Source organism: Gorilla gorilla, chromosome 10 (genome assembly GCF_029281585.2).
Source record: "Gorilla gorilla gorilla isolate KB3781 chromosome 10, NHGRI_mGorGor1-v2.1_pri, whole genome shotgun sequence".
Lineage (NCBI taxonomy): Eukaryota > Metazoa > Chordata > Mammalia > Primates > Hominidae > Gorilla > Gorilla gorilla.
The window spans coordinates 28,488,192-28,506,868 of record NC_073234.2 but is presented as its reverse complement, the minus strand read 5'-3'; the positions used below and the strand labels follow the sequence as shown (position 1 = coordinate 28,506,868).

General features: G+C 40.8%; 1 protein-coding gene across 1 annotated transcript in view; it reads right to left on the bottom strand.

The window, feature by feature from the left end:
- Positions 1 to 349: 349 nt before the first annotated feature.
- Positions 350 to 18,677, bottom strand: part of FAM234B (family with sequence similarity 234 member B) — an 80,429-nt gene continuing 62,101 nt past the window's right edge. The window contains exon 12 of the mRNA XM_063693818.1: positions 350 to 729. Coding sequence (XP_063549888.1) covers positions 692 to 729 — 38 coding nt within the window. The 3' untranslated portion in view covers positions 350 to 691. The remainder of the gene's footprint in view (positions 730 to 18,677) is intronic.

Below are 18,677 nucleotides of genomic sequence, written 5' to 3'. Positions count from 1 at the left end.
TCCCTCCCCTCATTGCAATGAAACCACGTAAACAACTGGACAAATGACTGCTGGAAACTGAATGTTTGTGTCCCTCTAAAATCAATATGCTGAAATCCTAACCCCCAATATGACAGCAGTAGCAGGTCAGGCCTTTAATAGGTGATTAGGTCTTGAATGGGATTAGTGCCCTTACAAAAAAAAAAAAAAAACAGAGAGCTCCCTCACCCCTTCCACCATGTGGTGACACAGTGAGAAGACAGCTGTCTTTGAACCAGAAAGTAAGCTCTCCCCAGACACAAAATCTTCTGGCTCCTTGATCTTGGACTTCCCATCCTCCAGAACTGTGAGAAATAAATTTCTGCTGTTTATAAGCCACCCAGGCTATGGTATTCTTTTATTGCTGCCTGAGTGCATCAAGACAATGATCCAGCAACAAAATACATGGTACAGGGTGAGACAAGCACATGGGAGTAGATGTTATAGAAGAAGATACTTGAAATCCAACAGAACCTGTGGAGCAGTCTCAGGTCAGCAGAGGAAGTGACAGGATAAAGGTCTCGGTGGGTAGGTCAACATGGAGGAGCTCCTGCAAGCGTGACAAGTGGCCCACATACAGCAGCACATCTGGGATAGAAGACACAATGATCCAGGCATCATGCTGGCCAAGAGTGTCCTGGAACACGGCAGCTGAATTCTTGGGATTGTGGGACTAGGTCAAGGACAAGGCAGGCACTTCATCCTGGGGAACTAGGAAAGAAACACCGCAAAAGTGGAGTCCAGGATCAGGGTGTGGCCCCAAGGGACAAAGAAGGAACATAATCACTGACACGGGGCTACCCCACACGAGCCAGGCTAGCAACATAAAGGCCGTGTTGCTTAAATGCCAAAATTGCCCAAACAGGAAGAGAGGTGGTCCCAGAAATTGGGATAGATTGGAGTCTGATGATATTGGACAGGGAGTCAGTGAGGTCATTAAATTTTCCTCGGCCTGCTTGGTTTCTAATCCTAACCCAGATGCTTGCTGCTAGCTTGGGAACATTGAGCAAGTTGTTAGGAGGGAATTCTCCATGGGTCTCTCACATTTTTCCATGTTTTGTGAGAAAGGCACGGACTATCTTTTGTTCCAGATTACTTTTTCAAGGATGTTTGTATAGTAAGCAGCCTTGTAAGACAGAGTAGAATTTTCCTTTGGAACAGAAGTCAAGCAGACTTACTGTCCATTATAAAAGAGTTGGGAAGCCAGGTATGGTGGCTAACACCTATAATCCTAGCATTTTGGGAGGCCAAGGCAAGAGGATCACTTGAAGTCAGGAGTTACAGACCAGCCTAGGCAACATAGCAAAACCCCATCTCTACAATAATAAAAATAAGAAAGTTACAGGCATAGGGGTGCACACCTGTAGTCTTTGCTACTCAGGAGGCTAAGGTGGGAGGATTGCTTGAGCCTGGGAGGTAGAGGCTGCTGAGATCACACCACTGCACTCCAGCCTGGGCAATGGAGCAAGACCCCATCTCAAAAAAAAAAAAAAGAAAGAAAGAGAGAGAGAGAAAAGAAAGAAAGAAAGAAAGAAAGAAAGAAAGAAAGAAAGAAAGAAAGAAAGAAAGAAAGAAAGAGAAAGAAAGAAAGAGAAAGAAAGAAGGAAAGAAAGAAAAAAGAAAGGAAGGAAGGAAGGGCAAAAGAAAACAAGAGTTGGGTTCTGTAAGTTCTTAGAATGAACCCTATTTCCTGAGCAGTTGTCATCTGGTCCACTTTGCACAGTTACTCAACAAATTGTCTTCCCTCTTTCTGTCTCCTTTCTCAGAGGGATTATAAAAACAGCTCACTGTAAATGCTAATGTACTCCATTATAAGTAATTATTATTAATAATCCAAACCTTCTTCAAGGCCCTGCTCATCCCTTTGTCTTCATGGTGACCTTTTCAAATACTCCAGGACAGAGGTTAGTCACATCACTTATACATATTGTCAAAAAATTTTATGCTTGCTTCTTGAGTGTTATTTTTAGCTCTCTGACTTGATTATTCATGCACGAGGGAGGCAGGGATCATATCTTTCACCTCTTCTGGATCAAGCATCTATGCTTAGCTTTATGGTGGGAACACACGAGATGGCAGTAAACACTTGTGTATGGATTGAGTCTCACACATCACCATTCTACATACTTATTTCCAGGGGAAGCTTAAGAAAAGTCAATAGGAAAGAATGTTAATCATTTTTACTCAGTTTTACTGTCTCTATGATACAGGCTTTATATCCTGGAGAGAGGGTAGGCTGGTAAAAACTGTTTGTGGGATGGAAAACCCATTGAACTTATCTGAAGCTGGTTTAGCAGTAAATGTGTTTGCAGGATATTTGCATCGAGTGTATTATTAAGCACAACTTAAGTATTTATGTATGCAAAGTCAACTGCAATAATTCATATTAGTTCTTTCCAGCAACTCGTCATGTGGAACAGGCCATTTGCCCACCTACAGAAAACAGTCAGGGTCAAACCTCAGAAGCCACATCTTTGCCCCATTCCTAGGATCCCTGAGCCACCAAGCATGTCATCTACTCCAAAAACATGTTAATGGAATTAAGGTCTAAGCTATTATGATCAGCAAGAAATAATTCTTGTGAGCAAAAGCAAAACTAAAGCAATAGGAACCAAAATCAGCTGACATTACAAATGGTTATTATGCCATTGCCTGCATTTTTACAGATTGGCGGTAATACAAGCAGTTTACTTCCTCCTCCAAGATGTTTGTCCTGCAAGGTGAGAGAGATGCCTTGGTTATGGCCTCATGGTCTAACAGCTATGATCCTCAGACATGTGGCTAACTAAGAGCTGAGAATGTTCTCCCAATGAGTTAGACTAAAGATACTAAAGTGTTTCTACAGAGACACTAACACAGATCCAAAATGCCACTGCCAATGGTATGATAGTCCAGAATGTAAATAAATCTATCATTTCAGGAACCTGCAAACAAGAATTTGTAACCCCAAAAAGTACCCAAATGTGGAAGTATGCCAATGCTAGAATCTGACAGCATTTCAGCGCTTTCATCCCCTGTGAGCAGAAAGAATAGAGGAGGCCTTACAGGGAATCTCCCTGCCCTCTTATCTCCTGTGTTCTGGTCTAAATGTATATTAATATGTGTATTACCCACTGTGTTCCTTAACTTGGATTTTCAAAAACACCACAGCTCTCAGGTCACATTACGACCTGCAAAATTAATTGAACTCATGTATGTAACGCGTCTGATTCATTATAAGCATCCACTGAATGTTAATTCGCTTCTCTCTTTCCATCTCCCTTAAGAAACTAGAAATGCGGGATAAGAATGTACCACCAAACCCAAGAGAGTGGTGACAGTGAGAGGCAACAGCCAGTTTCATTGAGTGCCACCTCCATGCCTGCCAGCCATGCATTGAGCAGAGGACAAAAGGAACACCCATCGGTGCAGAGGACAAGGGCAGCAGGCAAGAGGAAAATCTAGTGGCATCTGTTGCCACTGGAAATGGAAATCATATATACGTGTGTGTGTGTGTGTGTGTTTGTGTGTGTGTGTGTATATATATAAACATGATTTTATATATATATAGACATATATATACTTATTTTTTTTTTTGAGATGAAGTCTCACTCGGTTGCCCAGGCTGGAGTACAGTGCCACGATCTCGGCTCACTGTAACCTCTGCCTTCCGGGTTCAAGCAATTCTTCTACCTTAGCCTCCTGAGTAGCTGGGATTACAGGTGCTCACCACCATGCCAGGCTAATTTTTTTGTTTTTAGTAGAGACAGCATTTTGCCACGGTGGCCAGGCTGGTCTCGAACTCCTGACCTCAAGTGATCCACCCACCTCGGCCTCCCAAAGTGCTGGGATTACAGGCATGAGCCACCACACCCAGCCCAGGAATGTATGTCTTTAAAAGCCCGTGTGGTGAGCAGATCTGCCCTCATCAATGAACCCTAATCCTTCTGATTGATAGGTTCGGGTTATCTCTAGCAGATGGCACACCCTATTGAGACTGTTCACATGGGTGATCAGGAAATAAAATTTTGCCATCACTTTCTTTCACCAAAAATGAGGGATTTGCAATGCAACTGAGTGCTAGTGAATTAGACTGAGTCAGCCTTGGACAATTCACAGCTGTGCATGTGCCAACCTCCAAATGACGCATGTGGTCACTACAGTGCAATCAGCTGGCCCAACCACGCAGCCCAGAACTGAGACTGGAGCAGATCTTTTGCACATCCTTGACTGATGAATGTTCCAGAGTTGATTAAAAATGAGAAACAATGGACTGATCTTTTCACAAGCCAACACATTACTGTTGCTGCTGTTTACACCTAAGAAGTGACACTCTAACCTGGGTCAAGTCAGAAATTAAGCACAGCTATGCCTAACAGCAGATATCAGATATGTTGAGTATAAATAGATCTGAGATCTTCAGATGAAAGGCCCATTTCTCTCTGCTGTTGTTGATGTTATTTTGTGGGGATCCAGTATGACTGCCCTCTCCCTCTTTTGTCTTGTGCTTTCCACTTTGCCCCATCTGAGAAAACAGAGCTGGAGGGGACCTTCAGACCAAGCCTTTGTCTCTGGTTTGCCAAGGGAGAGGGGAAGAAGGAATGGAAAGGAGATTCTGGGTTCAACTGGTCACTGAAATTCAAAGATTACTTGGAATAAGCAAAACCTCTTAAAACTGCTTGAATGCTCCAGATAACGAGCATGTTTCATAATGGGCTGTATCATCGGGATGACTTGTTGTACCTGCCATGCAATTGTTAATGTTTTAATGAATGTTTTTGCTTCTTTTATTCGAGGGCCTTGGAATCTTTCAGGATGAAAGGCCTCAGGAGCCTGAAAGGCATTAATGACAGGCTTTAGGTGTTGTTCTCCTCCCCCAGAGACACCTGCAATCTAGAGGGCAGAAGGTGACTTTTCAGCCTGAAGCACTCATGCAAGGTGCAGTTTTTGCTGCTCTGGAAAATCTCCCCAAGAGTAACCAACAGCACCAAGAGAAAAGGAGGGCAGGGAGAATAATAACGATAATATTTACAGCATGGGTTGAGATGTACCATGTTGCCAAATGCTGTTCTCAGTACTTTTAATTTGATCCTGTACGATTTTACATCTCCCAAAGGAGGAAACTGAGGCACAAAGGAATGAAGTAACTTGCTCAAATTTAAACATTGTTTAAGTAGGACAAGACAGGATTTGTATCCAAGTAGCCTGATTCTGGAAATGAAGCTCTTGACATAGCAAAAGAGACACAGGTATTGAATCATATTCATTTCATAAAGCCCTTGAGCAACTCAGATGTGAATAAAGCCCCCATACTGCTGCCCTTGTTCCTCCCCCTAATTCTGGTTTTGTCATTGATGAGCGCCAATCCCATCTGCTGTGCCCAAGAAAGTATGTGAAAAGAAGCTCAAGGAAATGAGGGGGCTGAGCGTCTGCTCCCTGAGTCTAAGAAGCGGCTATGTCAGGTCAGGCTGAGAGACACGAGAACTAGAGGCTGGAGGAAGCTGCACCGAGCTCTGGCCAGACTCTGTAAAACACGGGCCAAAGGCAGCTCATGCAGAGGAGCAACCAGGCCAATGAAAGGCCAGAAAACTACCCCAAATAAGGGACTGCTGAAGGACCTAGAGATGTTTAGCCTGAAGAAGAAAAGACACAGGAGATGGGAGAGCTGTTCCCAAATAGCTCAGCTGTCCTCTTGGGAAGACGGATGAGGCTTTCCCTGCCTGGGGATCCCAAGGGGGAGAAGTCACACAAAGGCAAAGATGCTAATTTCAGGAAATGCTCAGACATATTCAAAGACAAATGAAGTTCCTGATCTCAGTAAAGTATTTAAGTACCAGCTAGAAGCCCACTGGCATCCTCATCAGTAACACACCTTTTCACTCTCAAAAGAGTCCTGGTTTGGGTCTCAATTACTGGTCACCAGAAAGAGGGTCCACAGCCCCTCAGCTCCCAAATAGCTTGTGTTGGCTTCACAACACTTCCAAGCTTGCAATTATTAAATTTGCATATACAAGATGTTTTGAGATAGCAATCTTTTTAAGGATTTGTAACTACATGGCTTATACTTTTTATCTACTTTTCATCATTTCCATTGTGATGATTGAACATATTCCTTCAAAGGTTTGCTCCATTTTCCTCTACCTATGAGCTGCATGCCAGCAGCGGAAACAAGCCCAGGAATGTTGTACGGAATGGAAAAGGCAGGAAAGCGCTGTTTGGCTTGGAATTCCGCGGCTGGGGCAGGCAGGGTGGAGGAGTGATACAGCTTTCTGAACAGGGTGTTCTTTGGGGCATAGGGGACCTGATGAAGGGATCTAAGTTCAAAACAAATGGGCAGCAACAGCAGGAGGGGCGTGAGAAGGGCCCAGCCTGGTGTCCCTGTGGGCCAGGTAGGAAACAGTGTCCAGGAGACAGTTGTCCTTTCAGATTACAGCACTGTTCCGTTTTGCTAATTTATTTTTTGCATGCATCACATACCTCGTGGCTAAAATAGTAATTTTTTAGTTACAGCTTATAGGGAGGGAGGAGTTAAGAGAAAAAGCAAGCAAAAAGAGAAAGAGAGAGAGGCTTGGAAGGGATCTCAGTAAAAGAAATCATCTAAGATGAAGTAATGCTGCCTCAATTAAAGGAGTAGAGCAAGGATCTTTCAAGTTTCTTTCTAGTTTATGATTCTTTGATTATTGCAAAGAGGAACTTCAGTCCAGTGCAGAGTGGGAGTCTCTCTTGCCCTGCTCAGCTGAAGGACTTTAAATCATCTCTCCTCTTTGAGCTTCAGGGTCCACATGTGCTCACAGGAAATCTTTAGGATAGATATTTCCAAGGCCCCTACTTACTCTGAAGTTCAGTGATGCTGTGATTTAAGCTTAAAGGAGTTTGTGACTGCCCTGGAAACACCTTCCTCCAGGTAAAGCAATGAAATGGACAAAGTGGCAAGAAGGGAATTTGTTCATGAGCTGCCTGAAGAGTTTGTAAATATTAATAGGAACACACATGATGAGAAATGTAAGCAAGGAAGCCCCTAGACTTTTCCACGGGACCAGCCACCTCTGTCTTTCTCTGTGTCTTATAGTTACCAACAGGAGGGGCAAAAGCAAGCTCAGATGCCCGTTGTCTTTCGGAAATCTCCCAGAAAAATGAGGTGGTGGGTGTAATGTTGAGAGCTGATGGTGTCCCCTTCCCGAGGCACCTGAGGAGGCATGGATAGGAGACCTATCTGGCATCAGCAACTGACTTTGTCACTAGGCAAGTCAGGCTTAAAGCTCCATGGGCCAGGTGTACCAGTGGCTTATCATTCTTTCACCCCATACCATAAGTTAAAGTAGAGACACTCAAAGGAGAAATCTGGCAAAATGTGGAGTAGACAAGGGATGTGTCAGGGTAGAAATACTAGCAGAAGACCCAGAAAACACCAGGAGCCCTGATCCACTAGGGGCTGGTTACCTTCCCGCAGGGAAATTCTGCTCTGGGGTCCTCAAAAGCACCCCACTCACAGCCAGCCATTTCCTAAATGCTGGCCAGTGCTCCCAGGGACCCTGCGTGAAACAGTGGCTAGTCCATGTGAACAAACGTGTGTTGGAATGGGGGAATATATTCATGCACATCTCCTTTACTTCTGAAGGACAGACAGGTTTGCATCTGTGCTGTTTGGGGACAATCGAAGCACAGTCCATGCACTGGAGAACTGGGGCCACCAAGGGGCTCAGCCCCCAGAGTGCTCTGTACAGCCATCCCTCCTAGAAGCCAAGGAAGCATGTAAAGCTTTGAATGCAGCTGATTGTCATCTCTGAGGAAGGAAGGCACCAATAAAGACCAAGGCCCTAGCTGATGACATCATTACAGTATCTTCCATGTGTATCATGCCTGACAGTGTGCATAGCTTGTCTGTATACTATCTCATCGGATGCTGATGACAACCCCGTGAAGTAAACGGAATTGATATTATCACTCCTGTTTCAAAAATAAAAAAACTGAAGCTCAAAGTGACCTAATGACATACTCAAGCTCCCACGGCTAGGGAGTGGCGAGGCATGGACTTCGGTGTCTAAATTAATGAAAGGCAGCACTTCAAAAGAGAACTAAAGGAGGCAGAACCAATCCTCTTTGCTTTATAGGATGTACTTTCATTCACGCCACTGTCAATGGAAGCCCTGGGGAGAGAGCCGCTCAAGCATTCCTTTGTAAGTGGCCCCGAATTCCTGGCAAATCATTAGGCTTTCTAGAGCCCGCTCCCTGTGTGCACCACATTCAGCTCCCCAGAATCACATTGGGTGGAAAAGTTAATAACAATCTCAGCTTTCCTCTGGCACCAATTAGTACTTAATATATTGAACACCCACACAGTCCTCACCAAGCCCTTCAGGGCTTTACGGCCACAGAGGAAATGCTGTCATTATGCTCAAGGAATTTACAGTCTCAAGAGGAAATAGAAGAAGATGAATATCAAGTTAACAGGACATAAAATGCTTCACCAAATACCAGTACATGAAGTCTAAACATAGGTGTGCTATGTCTCAACCAAGGAAAACTCATTAGAGTTTGGTCATACTCCTATGTCTGAAGCCAATCACTGGAACAAGCATATTCACCTTGCTTACTGTCATTAGTAAATCAAAACACATTTGCATAGATTCAGACACATGCTTTAATTTCGCAAGCCTTGCATGTTCTACTACTACTACAACTAATATACTGTTTAATTCTTTTTCACCTTTTAATTCCTTTTATATAAACATATAAACTGTGAACATTAATAATAGTTTCCATTAATTAAATGTTTACTCTGTGCACATGTAAATGCTTTACAATTGTCATCTCATTAAATCCCCTCTAAGACTCTATGAAGTAGCTTTTATTATCTCCACTCTTTGCATATAGAAACTGAGGACTAAATGTATTCAAAATAAAGATTTTGAATAAATTTCTCCAAAGTCATATAGCATATAAGTGGAAAAGGCAGAATTTAAACCAAGATCAGTCTAAATCCAAAGCTCTTAAGAAGTTTATATTTCCTTATTTTAAGCTTATGATGTCTTTATGCAGTAAGTAGGGAAGGTTGTATCAATTCACTTTTTAAAGGGGCAACACCCAAAGGTTCCACGACTTACCCAAGAGTTCTGCCACAAACTCTGCAACTCAGTTCTACTTACAATCCGTCCCATCATCTTTCTAAGGTAACAGCAACTACTTGCATTTAGAGGAAAAGCAAGAGTGTCATAACTAGCCGTGAGAGTGAAATATAAACAGGAGTGAAATTTGTGCATTTTTTAAATTGTTCTTTGCCTCATGGATAGTATCACATCCAAATGTTAAAAACTACCTTTTCCTCAATAGAGAATGCAGATGGTTTGGAATCTTCAAAGCCACGCTGCAAATGACCTACATTTGATAAAAGTCCTGCCCTGCCCGTTTCTCAAAGCTGCATGATGCCAGAGGTGGTTGGATAATCGAGCAGACTCCCCTGAGCAATATCCAATTTAAAATAGCAGTTATGTCTGGGTCCCTGATGACTCAGCAGAGTCCAAACTCCATTGGAAATTCTCTCCATACATCCTGCCCACTCTCGGTTTGCCTCCATGGAGAGTCACCCTCTCTGAAACTCTGACATATTTGCTAATCACCATAGCAAGTTGGACAAAATGTGTATCTCGGCCATAGTACTCCCACTCGCATGAATCCCCATAAAAACTGTGGTCCTGCTGTAATTGATCAGAAAGTCATATGTCACCATCAATAAAGCCACATCCTCAGGTTCCTCTTCAGTAAAATAATATTAATAGGACCTACCTTATTGCATTATGGAGATTAAATGAGACAATAAGCAAAAAAGTTTATGGCATAGTACCTGGTACATTTTAAGTAGTCCATAAATATTAGCCAGTCAACATTATATTATTATTATTATGGATGAGGAGTTTAAGTCTGTTCAATTTCATTAAGGAGAGTGTGACTAATCAGAATATGCAATGGGATTCTTTTTTTTAAGTCTGAATGGGATCTTTCTCAGACTAACAATGCTTTAACAAAGAAAAGGCAAGAGGTAGAATTATTCATATGGTCACTTTAGATCATGTTGTGGTCCGTAATACTGGAATGGATCAAGGAAACCAGGTAAGGATGGGAACCACTTGCCTTTATCTATTAGAGGGAGGAGAGGTTTGCAGGAAGAAGTTGTGTTTTTCATGCTTGTGCTCCTTTATGCACTATATCTTGATGTGTTCAATTTTCCTATGTCATAAATTAAAACAATAAGGCTCAGAGAACATGCCTTCCTGAAAGTATGCGTATGAGTTACTAGTAGAAATGAAATTGAAGTAATTTCCATTTTACCACTGTATTAATTTTCTAAGTCTGCTGTAATAAATTACCACTAACTTCGTGGCTCAAAACAACAGAAATTTATTCTCTCAAAATTCTGGAGGCCAAGAGTCTAAAATCTGTTTCCTTGGGCCAAAATCAAGGCATCAGCAGGACTGCACTTTCTCTGGAGGCTCAGGAGCAAATCCTTCCTTGCCTCTTCTGACGTCGGGTGGCTGCCAGCATTCCCTGGCTTGTGGCTGCATCTTCTGCCTCCACAGTCGTGTTGCCTGCTCCTCTTCAGTATGTGTCAAATCTCCCTCTGCCTCCCTCTCATAAGGATACATGTAATCATATTTAGGGCCCACCCTGATGATCCAGGATAGTCTCCATCTCAAAATCCTTAACTTAATCACATCTGCAAAGTCCTTTTTTGGCAAATAAGATAACAGTCCCAGGATATGGATATCTTTTGGGTCAGGGGGTCGCAGGGAGTATTTTCAGCCTACCACAACCACTTTTTCTGCTAAACTCTTTATCCAGCTTTGCTTATACCACTTTCACCAGATCCAAAAAAAAGGAGATCTTGGAAATACTGCTGATTAGATTACACTCCTTGATTTTAAAGGGGTCTTTCCCCCAGACCTCCAGACAAAAATTCTGATACTAGAACAATCTGGATTCGTTCAATCCATTTCAGGTCAGCAAATGTTAACTGAGCATGCACCTGTGTTTCGGGCACTGTGGGAATTTCAGAGATAAGTAAGATATATTCTCTGCCCCCAGGAATGAACCAGGTGGAACTAGAAAAAACAGCGTTCCACTTCCCTATATGAAAAATAAGAGAGTAAACAAGAAATCAACAGCAATGAACACCTGGAAGCCACAGTGGGACCTGAGCCTATAGTCCCAAAAGGATCTAATGTCAGATGTTCCGGATGTATTCACATCTACCCCTAGAAAACAGTTGAGAACTGTATAGGGGGTCCCTAGATGCTTTTAATATTGTCTTGACATTGACATTTTTGAAGAATACAAATCCAACTTCTAAAAATGGAGTATTTACTCATTTTGAATTTGTATGATGATTTCTTGCAATTAGACTCAGGTTATACAGTCACTGCCTGAATACTACATAAGTACATTGTGCCCTTCTCAGGAGACACACAATGGCCATCCGCCTCCTCAAGCTGAAGTCAATTTTAATTACCAGTTCAAGCTGTTATCCGATTTCTTGACTGTGTAAAGTGTTATCTGAGTTCCCTATTGTAGGGCTACTTTTTCCCTTACAACTAATAAGCAATCTGTGGGGAGACAGTTTAAGACCATGCAACTGGCCTGTTCCTCATTAAAATGTTCCTCTGTATTTAGCATCCATTGATGATCGTGTCTAAATTCATATTTAATAGAATAGGTGCAAAATTACGATCTTCCAACTTCAGCACACCCTCCATATTCACCAGTCAGCTCCTTGCTTTGTACAGTAAGCAAGAGTCTTCTCTTCTCATTCATTTATGTATATATTTATCTGCCTATCTATTTATCATCCATATGGACTCACAAAGTCCTGTTTTTTTCCAGTGGCTTATAATTTAATACTGTGTTTAATTATTTTGGTGCTTAAATTGTACCAGATTTAGCCAGTAGGAATCCCTTCAGGGGGCTGGTGTGTCCCTGTGAAATGTCCCCATCATTTTTTCACAGGCATTTCTTTACTTTTTGGCATATCAAGATGTTCCAGGTTCATCTTCTACCTGCCCTATCCAGGCTCTGGAATTGGACATTTATTTGAGGAGCTCTGGTTCCTCTTAGTGTTAGAGACCAAGATTTGAGTGCTAGTTTTTCATTGCTACTAGGGAATCTTTCTTTCTAAGTCCTTTTAGTAAATAAAACTAGAAAAAAATACTCATTTATTTACACATACGTATGCAAATATAATACGCATATATACATAGACAAATATACATGCATACGTGTTTATGTGTACATGCATGTATGTACATGTGTGTATTTCATATACAAATATAAGAAATCATGACTTCATACTGATGCCCCTAATTCCAATCAAACCCATAGGTTCCTTCTTGCCTTCCTCCATTCCATATGTTGATGTTCCTTTCCCATAATGAGAACTCTGGCTCTCAACAGCATTTATTCATGTGCCCAATCCCACAATACATCCAAAATAGTTCCACAATTGTTTCACAACCTACCCCAAGATGAATAAGGTATATACACTAAAAATAGTTCAGCAGACCAAGAATGAGTAATTAAATAGAATCAATAATTTTAAAAAACTGACAACCACAAAAAGCCCTGAACCAGATGGATTCACAGCCAAATTCTACCAGACATACAAAGAAGAGCTGGTACCAATCCTACTGAGACTATTCCAAAATATCAAGGAGGGGGGACTCCCCACTAGCTCATTCTACAAAACCAGTATCATCCTGATACCCAAATCTGACAAAGACACAACAAAAAAAGAAAACTATAGACCAATACCCCTGATTAACATGGATACAAAAATCCTTGAAAAAATACTAGCAAACTGAATCCAGCAGTACATCAAAAATTTAATTCATCACAATCAAGTGGGCTTTATTCCTGGGATGCAAGGATGGCTCGACATACGCAAATCAATAAATGCGATACACCACATAAACATACTTAAAAACAAAAAACATATGATATGATCATCTCGATAGATTCAGAAAAAGCATTTGATAAAATCCAGCATCCTTCATGATAAAAACCTTCAACAAACTAGGCATCAAAGGAACACACCTCAAAATAATAACAGGCACTTAAAACAAACCCACAGCCAACATAATACTGAATGGGAAACCCCTAAGAGTGGGAACAAGACAAGAATATCCACTCTCACCACTCATATTCAACACATTACCCAAAGTGCCAGTCAGAGCAATCAGGCAAGAGAAAGAAATAAAAGGCATCCCACTAGGAAAAGAAGTTGTCAAACTATCTCTTTGCTGATAATATGAAACTATACCCAGAAAACCTTAAAGATTCTACCAAAAAACTCCTAGTCTTGGTAAACTTCTGCAAAGCCTTAGGATATAAAATCAATGCACAGGCTGGGCGTGGTGACTCATGCCTGTAATCCCAACACTTTGGGAGGCTCAGGTGGGCAGATCACTTGAGGTCAGGAGTTCAAGACCAGCCTCGTCAACATGGTGAAACCCCGTATCTACTAAAAATACAAAAATGAGCCGGGCATGGTGGTGCATGCTTGTAATCCCAGCTACATGCAGGAGGCTAAGGCAGGAGAATAGCTTGAACCCAGGAGGCAGAGGTTGCAGTGAGCTGAGATCATGCCACTGCACTCCAGCCTGGGTGACAGAGCGAGACTCCATCTCAAAAAAAAAAAAAAAAATCAACGCACAAAAATCAATAACATTTCTATACACTGATAACATTCAAGTTGAGAACCAAATCAAGAAATCAAAAACACAATCCCATTTACAATAGCCATGCACACACACACACACACACACACACACACACACAAACCTAGGAATACAGCCAACCAAGGAGGTGAAAGATCTCTACAAGGAGAATTATAGAACACTGCTAAAATAAATTATAGACAACATAAACAAATGGGAAAGCATGCAGTGCTCATGGATTGGAATAATCAATATCATTAAAATCACCATACTGCCTAAAGCAGACTACAGATTCAATTCCCTATCAAACTACAACATTAATTTTTTCAGAATTAGAAAAAAACTGTTTCAAACTTCACATGGAATTAAAAAGGGCCCAAATAGCCAAGGCAATCCTAAGCAAAAAGAATAAAGCCAGAGACATCATACTTCCCAACTTCAAACTATACTGCAAGGCTACAGTAACCAAAACAGCATGGTACCTGGTACAAAACATGAACACATAGCAATGGAACAGAATAGAGAGCCCTGAAACCAAGGTACATACCTACGACCAGCTGATCTTCAACAAAGTCAACAAAATTAAACAATGGGGAAAGAATAACCTATTCAGTAAGTGGTGCTGGGAAACTGGCTAGCCATATGCGGAAGAACAAAACCAGACCCTATTTCTCACTATATACAAAAATTAACTCAAGATGGATTAAAGATTTAAATGTAAGACCTCGAGCTATAAAAATCCTAGAAAACCTAGGAAGTACTCTTCTAGACATTGGTCTAGGCAAAGAATTTATGGCTAAGTCCTCAAAATCAAACGCCACAGAAACAAAAATTGACAATTGGGACCTAACTAAACTAAAGAGCTTCTACACAGCAAAAGCAACTATCAACAGAGTAAACAGACAACCTACTTAAGGGGAGAAAATATTTGCAAATTATGCATCTAACAAACACCTAATATCCAGAATCTATAAGGAACTGAAACAAATCAACAAGAAAAAAAAACAAATAATTCCATTAAAAAGTGGGCAAAAGCATGAACAGACACTTCTAAAAGAAAACATACAAGCCACCAACCAACATATGAAAAAATTATCAAAATCACTAATTATCAGAGAGATGCAAATCAAAATCACAATGAGATACCATCTCACACCAATCAGAATGGCTATTACTAAAAAATCAAACAATAACAGATGTTAGCAAGGTTGTAGAGAAAAGAGAACGCCTATACACTGTTGCTGGGAATGCAAATTAGTTCAGCCCCTGTGGAAGGCAGTTTGGAAATTTCTCAAAGAACTAAAATTAGAAATACTATTCAACCCAGCAATCTCATTACTGGGTACACACTCAAAGGAAAATAAATCATTCTATCAAAAAGACACCTGCACTTGTATGTTTTTTGGGGTTTTGTATTATTTTGTTTTTTTTAAGAGAGTCTTGCTCTGATACCCAGGCTGGAATGTAGTGGCATGATCATAGCTCACTGCAGCCTCAAACTCTTGGGCTCAAGCCATCCTCCCTCAGCTTCTCATATAGCTGGGATTACAGGCACGGGCCACCACGCCCAGCTGACTTGAGGGGTTTGTTTATTTTTTTCAGAGAGAGGGTCTCACTTTTCTGCCCAGGCTGGTTTTGAACTCTTGGCTTCAAGCAATCCTCCTGCCTCAGCCTCCCAAAGTGCTAGGATTACAGGTGTGAGCCATCTCACTCAGCCCGTACTTGTGTGTTTATCACAGCACTATTCACAATAGCAAACATATAGAATCAACCCAGCTGCCCATCAATGGTGGTTTAGATTCCTAAAATGTGGTACATATACACCCTGGAATACTATTAATACACAGCCATAAACAAGAAGGAAATCATGTCCTTTGCAGCAACATGGATGCAGGCGGAGGCCATTATTCTAAGCTAGTTAATGCAGAAACAGAAAACCAAATACAGCATATTTATAAGTGGGAGCTAAACATTGGGTACACATGGACACAAAAATGGGAACAATAAACACTGGGAATTCTAAAGGGGGGTAGGGAGAGAGGGCAGCAGGTATTGAAAAACTATCTATCGGATGCCATGTTCACTTATGTTCACTACTTGAGTGATGAAATCATTAGCAGCCCAAACCTCAGCATCACACAGTATACTCATGTAACAAGCCTGCACATGTACCCACTGAATCTAAAATAAAATAAATTTTTTACAGTTATAAATAAATAAAAAGAGTTCAGGAGTTGTTTGCAATTCTCCCCCACTCAACTTTACCCAAGACTGACCGGTAGATAGTCAAGCACTGTATTCAAGAGTTCCTTGGATTTGTTCTTTCTTTTGTTTTTTCCCTTTCTGCGTGGTTATAGTATTTATCTGAAATACAACTGAGGTCACTTGTTTCCATTTGCTTTTGGTTTCAGGCTTTTCTTTTCCTTCTCAACTTGTTATAATTTTATTTTCAAACATGTGGAACATTAACATGCTCCCAAAAGTCAAAACTATATCATAAAAACTTCTCAGAGAAGTGTCACTCCTTCCAGAATCATTTCCATTCCCCACCTCCAGCAAACAACCAACTTTATTGTTTTCTGGTTTATCCTTCCTGAATTTCGTTTGGTGACAATAAGCAGATAGATGTACATTTTGTTTCCCCTCTTTTCTTTTTTACACAAAAGATAGTATACTATATATCCTCTTATGTACTTAGCATTCCATATCAGTTCATAGAAATCTCCCTTGTTTGCTTTGTGTTTTATAGCTGCATAGTACCTCATTGTGTGTATGAACCATAATTAATTCCACCAATTCTTATTTAGGTAGTTTCCATATTTTACAATTACAAATATGTTGTAATGAATAGCTTCATGCCTATTGTTGGAGGTGTATCTTCAGGGTAAATTTCTAGAAGTAGGATTTCTGGGTGATGGGATGCACATGCAGTTGTGTTAGATATTGCCAAATTCACCAAAGGGGTACACCATTTGGGATTCCCACTAGCAATGAGTGAGAGCGTCTGTTCCCCACAGCATCATCAACAGATTGCACTGTCAAACTTTATAATTTTGTCAGTCTGATGGATGAGAAGTGATATTTCATTCTAGTTTTAAATTGCATTATGTTTACTATATGTGAAGTTGAACATTTTTTCATATCTTTAGGGTCATTCATATGTCTCTCTCTCTCTCTCTTTTTTTTTTTTTTTTTTTTTTTTTGAGGCAGTCTTGCTCTGTCACCCAGCATCGCCCAGGCTGAAGTTCAGTGGCAGGATCATGGCTCACTGCAGCCTCAACTTCCCGGGCTCAAGCAATCCTCCCACCTCGGTCTCCCAAGTAGCTGGGACTACAAGCGCTCACAACCTCGCCCAGCTAATTTTTGTACTTTTCATAGCAATAAGGTTTCACGGTGTTGCCCAGGCTGGTCTTGAACTCCTGGGCTCAAGTTATCCTCCTGCCTCGGCCTCCTGATGTGCTGGGATTATACATCCGGCCATAATCTCATTTTTAAAATTCAGATCTCTAGTCCATCTAGAGTTTAATTCTTGTATATGATTTTTAAATAAATACAACTTGTATTTTTCTAAATGGCTATCTAGTTTATCCCAACAACATTTCTTAAAAAAATCATCTGTGCCCCAGTGATTACAGATATCACCTTTGTCCTATACTGGAAGTCTATACATAGCTGTGTTTATCTCTAGACTTTCTGTTCTCTTCCATTGGCTTGTTTGTCTAGTCATGCACCAGTACCACATTTTTTTTTGTTTTTTTTTTGTTTTTGTTTTTTTTTAATATACTTTAAGTTCTAGCATACATGTGCACAACATGCGGGTTTGTTACATATGTATACATGTGCCATGTTGTTTTAATCATAGGGGCTTTGTAGTATGCTTTATATCAATTAGGGCTAGCACCACCTCAGAGCTCTTCCTTTTCAGGGTTTTCCTAGCTAGTCTTGTGTATTTTTTTCCCATATAAACTTTAATATCAACTTGTGTTGGTCTTTTAAAATACTCATGGTTATTTGTATTAAATTTATAAATTAACTTATAACGGACATCTTGATCAATTTAAGATGTGCCAAAAATAAGGCATGTTGTTCCATTGGTCAAGTTATTGGCACTTCGAGATCCGATGTTCTCTCTTAGATACTTCCTTAGGTAGTTTAGGTCATTAAATAAAATAATAAATATTTATTGAGCAGCTACTATGCCCTTGGCACTATATTAAGCACGATAGAAGTAAAAAACCAGATTCTGTCCTCAAGCAGCTTAGAATTTCACGAGAGAAACAGACTAACACACCAAAAGCAAAGCAGGCGTGCTGTATGAGCACAGAGGAAATGGGGAGTAAGGAGGGCTAGAGCCACAAGGTAGTGAGACTGGAATCATGTGCCCTGAGGTTGTGTAAGATTTAGGCAGGGCAGCTAGGAGGAGGAAGGGATCCCAGTGAGGGGAACCCTGGCAAAAGCTCAGAGGAGGACTGAGTGTGACAGGTTTCACAGGGCAGAGGGCCCCATCCAGACTGTTAGCTGGAATCCTGGATGAGGCCCTCTTCCAGTCTCCGAGAGTTATGCCTCCATATTAACAGTCCCCAAACACTAATTATGTATTCATTAAAATGATGTTAGTGAATGTTTGCTGGGTTTCCAGATACTAGCCCTTTAGAATGGTAATTTCTGTACATTGTTACCTTTTCAGGGAATGGCCTTGAGTTGTGCCATCCAATACAGTAGCTACTTGCCATGTGTGGCTGTGGAGCCCTTATGATATGGATAGTGCAACTGAGCAACTGAATTTCTAATTTTATGTAATTTGAATTCACTAAATTTTAATTTTAAAATGAAAGTAATATAAAATATTTTTCATTAAACCCAACTTTATTGTTTGGGGAGGGCTACATTTTAAACATAGTATTGTATAACATATGATTGCTGTATCACAGTATGTGTGTCCAATTTACTTTTTTTAATGTGGCTACTAGAAAATTT